Raw genomic sequence first — 5812 nt, 5'->3', positions numbered from 1 at the left:
CATCCTCCATCCCAAAGCAAAACACCATTTATTTTCACCACTACTATTCAAGGAAAACAAGAGAAATGAACAACAATACTTTAAGGAGAGGTTTTAAAGCAGAGACTGAGAGACACCTTCAGTAGCAGCTGCCAGTGAATCTCTTGTATGAAGACCATGATGGAAGATGGTCATGAGACTCAAGTTCTCAGGGTGCAGAAGCATTGGAAGGATGTGGCTGGAGAAGGACGTGACCTTGGGTTTGGAATTGGCAAAGAAGCAGAGAAAAGCCATGGTTCTCTGGGAGGGGCTGGAGTTCATAAGGAATAAAGTAGTGCAGAAGGCGGTCTTTTGAGAAGCAGGGAGCCTGTGGGACCAGCTTGAGAATTCTCAGGGTTGCCCAGAAGTAGGGCAAGATGACATGCATGGCCATGATGTGGAAATATGGTTATGACTAGAAATATGAAACTACTCTGGAGTTGAATACAGCTTGGTTTTTATTTTACTTAGGCTGAACTTTTCTCATGCTTGAAGTTTGTTTTGCCCCAGTGGCTCTTTTCAGTGTCCTGGACTGCACTGAATTCGAGGCTGAGGGCTGAAGGGGCTGTTCTAGCGGTATAGCCTGAGAAGAGAGAAATGTTCTTTTCTAGATCTCTGGTTGACATTAATCTTCAAAAGCAGCCAGAGCTCAGGGAGACACAGGCCATTCTAGTCTGAAAACAACGTTTTCTCCCAGAACTTCCTCCTTCCTGCCAAACCTCAGGTCCTATTTTGGGGAGGATCTTTTTTTCCCTCCTGTATGTTTTTTAGCAATGATATGTCATTTTCGCAGGGCCATTGTTTTTATTTCCTTAATTTGTTCCAGAGAGCATGTGTCCATAGCACTGGATAATAGTATGAGGGTCTCCATCCTATTGTCTTTTTTTTTTTTTTTTTTTTTTAATTTATTTGGCTGCTCCAGGTCTTAGTTGCAGAATGTGGGATCTTCAGTTGCAGCACGTGGGATCTAGTTCCCTGACCAGGGATTGAACTTGGGCTCCCTACACTGGGAGCGCAGAGTCTTAGCCACTGGACCACCAGGGAAATCCTTCTATTGTTTTGAAAAGAGTAAAACTGAGAATCTGGAATTGGGGTGGGTGGAGGGTATTGCTACTCAAAGGCATGCTTTGTTTTGTTCTATTGATAAATTTGCATACTGTTCCAAATAGGAAACAGCTGACCTCTCTGAAGGGCTTCCTTGGTAGCTCAGCTGGTAAAGAATCCTCCTGCAATGCAGGAGACCCTGGTTTGATTCCTGGGTCAGGAAGATCCCCTAGAGAATGGATAGGCTACCCACTCCAGTATTCTTGGGCTTCCCTGGTGGCTCAGCTGGTAAAGAATACATCCTCAATGTGGGAGACCTGGTTTCATTCCTGAGTTGGGGGGATCCCCTGGAGATGGGAACAGATACCCACTCCAGTATTCTGGTCTCTCTGAAGACATTTTAACGAGAAAAGAATAAAGAAACAATTTTTTTTCCCCAAACTTTATTATTGCAAATTGTTTTTATGACAACAGTTTAATAGAGCAGTTAGACTTGCTGTCTCTCTTGTAATGCCTCAATAATTTACAAAATTAAGTAAATAAATATGAAACTGAATTTAGTCTCTTTTCAGCTGTGTCATGTACTCCAAAGAGACAAGGAAGAGAAAATTCTATAGCCATATGTAGTACAAGCTCAGAAATTTTCAACTGCTATTTAATCCTATCAAGGATTTCCCTAGGCAAAACAGATACTCATATATTTCACCTTTTTCCTAAAGACTTATGAAACATAAATAGATCCATAAATAGCTCATATAAATATAGGTTCTACCTTTTAAATAATAATATTCACAAATCTGGAAACTTGTCTTAAAAGAATAGAAAATAAAGCATGTAATATATCAAAGTGGAATCTTATGCCCCAAAGTTATTTCAGGGCTTATTAAATACATAAATGATGTTGGTCAGAAATGGGGTTGGGTCTACTCCCCAGAAAGCCTAACTAATCTGGGGAGTAGGGGTCAGGCAGAAAGCTCTTAAGCCACATGGCGGACAATGGGGGTGACACAGGTGCAGCCCACGGCCACCAGCATCTTCTCCAGCCGGAAGGAGTGAGGGCAGTGCTGAGACTCCCTTCGAAGGACCAGGATCTCTTGCTGGATGGTGACAGAGTTCATGTGGTGGTCCACCTTCCCTTCAGCATTGATACAGCCTGAGTGGCTGCACTTGGCCTCCCAGATCACAGAGGGGTACCTCTCAGGGTCCTCATTGCGGCTGCAGGGGAGACAAAAGCCAGGAAGAAAGTGAATTCCTGGTAGAGCAGTAAGGAAATCAAACAGGAATAAGCAAAGGGAGGCAAATTCACAGGGGGACAAATGATAGGCATTGCAAATTCTCTAAGTGCTATTAGTCTGGAAAAGAAGCCATTTGGGAAAAACTTGGATTTGGAAGCCCATGAAGTGTTATAGAAAAAAGAAACAATGATCAGCTTTTCCCAGGTTCTTTGAAGAGTAAACAGAAGAGAGACTGAAACTACAGAAAGGATCTAAGTTTGTCATAAAGGATATTTTGTTAGGGTACACTTGATAGATGAAAAAAACTAAGAGTCATCTATCAACAAGATAATTGCTAATCTGACTTAATGAAGTCTGTCTTTGAAACAAGAAAGGCATCCAAATTTATCTAACAACACATTGATTAAACAGAGCCCACAGGTGACAGGAAGGGCTGGAAACAAAATCTGAAGCTCCTTTGTAATTTTCCCTTCTCCCTCTCCTCTGACTGAGAGAATGACTGGACTTAGTTTAATTTATTTGAACTATTCTTGGTAAGCAGAAGTAAGAAGAAAAGATCCTATAGACAGTGAATCTGTAGGCTGCACATAACTGAGGTCATTTGCCTGAAATCAAATTATCAAAATGCATTTTGTATTTGATCCATCATAGGGTCTAAAGGGGAGACTGGTGGGCTACAGTCCATGGGGTCACAAGAGTCAGACACGACTTAGTGGCTAAACCACCACCACCACCATCACGACTAGTTGTATTAAAGACACAATGAATGTCAGTCTGTTGGGGATGTAATTCAAGACTAAGTCAAAAAGGGGTGAAACACCAAATGGAACACTTCTACTGGGATTCAAGCTAATTTTCCCAGTGCTAATATAACCAAAAAAAGCACAAAAATCCTAGTTAATTAATTGTTGTTGTCAACAAACTCTACCAGGGTATTCTCTGGTAGCCCTGGGAAAGAGAATTCCAGTACTAATCTCCCATGCTAAATGTCTGTTTCTTTTTTGGATAAATAAACAATAGACTTGGGGTGTCATAAATATCAGAATGATGACCACCATTCATTTGGGTGGATTCTGGGGACATCGAGAACTAGTAGGCTAGGTGTTATGGACGGGCTGGGGAGAGCTGTGGTCTATGAAAGAAATCTGTAGAAAGAAAGTTGGAGAATCACTGGTTTGCACAATGGTTCTTCCAGGTTCAACAGGTGATTCTGAAAGAGTAATATCACCCCCCTCAGATGATTTAACTGGTAGTCTGATGCGTTATTCTGACGTAGAAGAATGCAGAGGTTTTATTTGGGGTGCTTACGTACTGGAGGGTCCAAGGTGAGGTGGAGCGCTTGTGATAATCGGTGGGCCTTCTGGAGTTCGTGTTCCGGTTAACGATGTTCAGGTTGACCCTCACATGCTGTGGGAAGTTCTTGTCCTCAGTAGGTGGGCAGCCTGGACTCTGTGGGATGATGACCCCTGCCTTCACAAGAGCCACCAGACTCAGAAGCAGTAGCAGTGACTGGATGGAGAGAGAGGTAGATTGGGTTAGTACTGCATGGTTTTTGTTAAGACACTGTGGTGATGATTGAATTGCTGATAGTGGAGAACATACTATGGTCCATGACAATCTATACTAAATTTTCAAATATGTGAAGTGAAAAGCTGTTGAGATGACCAAAGTGATATTAGGACCATGGCATTTCTACCAGTCTTGAACATTTTTCTTTTTTAAATGTAGAAAAACCACATTATTCATTGGCTGACAGTAATTTTAGTGAAGATGGCAAGTCATCAATATATCAGTATATGCATCACTCTCAGGTCTTTGGAAGGGTAATGACCTTGATTTTCTAGGAAGAAATGCCCTCCTACACCATCGATCTCTCTCGTTACATTTTGTGAAGCACTGAGTAAAAGAGAATGCTCACCTTAGATATAAAGGGCTATAGAAAATCCATGTGGAATCAGTTAGAAATTCTGTTGGTACCACTGGCAAACATCCAAACCCAAACTCAACCCCCCCTTATATTTTCTTAAGTATATTTCCAGTTTTTCTAAATTTAAATATATTGATTCTATAATCAAATTGGGCTTCAAAAAAGATGCATGTATAACTTTAGATTAGAATTAAAAGATCCCTGTTTTTAAAATATTGTTAAAACATCTTTTTTGAAACCCAATTTGATTACAGATTCAATATATGTAAATTTGGAAAAGCTGGGAAACATACCTAAGATAACAGGGTTAGTGTACCAAGGCTATAGTATAATAATACAATAATGGAAAGAAGAGTCACTGCCAAAACATTAAATCTTCAAGGATAGTGACCCATCTTATTTTGAATTAAAGAAAAACACTGCGGAAGAATTATATTAAATCCCTTGTACCCAGAGAAACAGAGTTTCAATAAACATTCTCTCTTACAGCACAATGTCACATTGACACTTCTCGTGTGGTTTAGCCCCTGTACAGCTATCTTTCGGTTTTAATCTTATCTTTCCAACTGATATGCACCAGTTCTTGAAAATGCTAAATAATGACAAGTATCTATCATGGGTTTCATTTCCCATCCTATATAGACTGTATTCTTGGATTCCCATAGTTAGAATCCAGAATTTCATGCCTGCAGTCCAGAAATTGATCTGGTCCAAATCAAGAAGAGCATCACACACTAGCGCAGGACTCACCATAGAGGCAGTTCTCATAGACGCCATGGTAGCTCCTTCCAGTTCACTGTAGATGGATGGGCTTGTGCTCGCTGTGAGACGGACAGAGTGTAGTGCTATCTTCTCTCTTTTTATAGGGTTTTGCTCCTTCTGTGGTCACTTGCGTTGGCGTGTTGGAGTGAGTTCAGGGGTGACACCATTTTGGTTAAAAGTTCCATCCCAAAATGAGGTCAAAGAAAACCCGCCCCTTCATGACGGGTAATAATCTGCTTCTGAAGGATAATGGGAAGAACAGAAATCCATTTTTCTAAAGGCCATATCCTCTCTTCATTCTTCAAGGAACTATGACTTGTCAGGGGCTGAGTGGAGACTGAGAAATTATTCATTTATGGGCAAGCATGAAGCTGTCATAAAAGGTGTCCTCTCTTTTAACAGCTCATAGGGAAATAAACGTTTGGCATCATATTCAAACTTCTGAGAGTCTTCTTCTGCCCTATGCCTTGATTTCCCATTCTATAGTGTCTTTCCTCACCAGATTTCCTAGCCAGTTGTGGGCATCATTCCAGAAACTACTCAAGGTCTTGCCATATAAACAAATGAACAAAAGACCAATACATAATTTCGTGATGACAGGATATATTATTTCACTGATTTAACAATTGCTTTGTTCAATGTCTACTCTGCCTGAGGAACAAATAACTAGATTTGAGAGACATGAGATTTACTATCAAAGACATGTCCAACACTGCATGTTACCAAGCAACTTCCTCAGGAGGAAGAAGGAATGAGGAAATGTAGTCAGACAAAGAGGAGAGTTGAAAGTGGAGGTGGAGACTGCAGGAAGGTGGTGAGGATAGAG

General features: G+C 40.8%; 1 protein-coding gene across 1 annotated transcript; it reads right to left on the bottom strand.

Annotated features, from left to right (window-relative positions):
- Nucleotides 1–1494: 1494 nt before the first annotated feature.
- Nucleotides 1495–5051, bottom strand: IL17A (interleukin 17A). Its single transcript, XM_004018887.6, has 3 exons — nucleotides 4975–5051; nucleotides 3610–3806; nucleotides 1495–2277 (listed from the first exon to the last, which is right to left on the bottom strand). The coding sequence occupies exons 1-3, from the start codon at nucleotides 4999–5001 to the stop codon at nucleotides 2040–2042; spliced, it is 462 nt and encodes a 153-aa protein (XP_004018936.1). The 5' UTR covers nucleotides 5002–5051; the 3' UTR covers nucleotides 1495–2039.
- Between the last annotated feature and the right edge of the window lie 761 nt (nucleotides 5052–5812).

This window comes from Ovis aries, chromosome 20, assembly GCF_016772045.2.
Source record: "Ovis aries strain OAR_USU_Benz2616 breed Rambouillet chromosome 20, ARS-UI_Ramb_v3.0, whole genome shotgun sequence".
NCBI classification, from domain to species: domain Eukaryota; kingdom Metazoa; phylum Chordata; class Mammalia; order Artiodactyla; family Bovidae; genus Ovis; species Ovis aries.
Note: the sequence above shows the minus strand (reverse complement) of the source record. Positions and strands in the feature narration are given on the sequence as shown.

Excerpts from the sequence above, each read along its gene's own strand:
- IL17A (XM_004018887.6), bottom strand. The coding sequence starts at position 5,001 with ATGGCGTCTATGAGAACTGCCTCTATG. Across the intron at positions 3,807-4,974 it reads CTATGAGAACTGCCTCTATG|TCACTGCTACTGCTTCTGAG; the intron begins GTGAGTCCTGCG and ends CTCTCCATCCAG. Across the intron at positions 2,278-3,609 it reads ACCTCACCTTGGACCCTCCA|CCGCAATGAGGACCCTGAGA; the intron begins GTACGTAAGCAC and ends TCTCCCCTGCAG.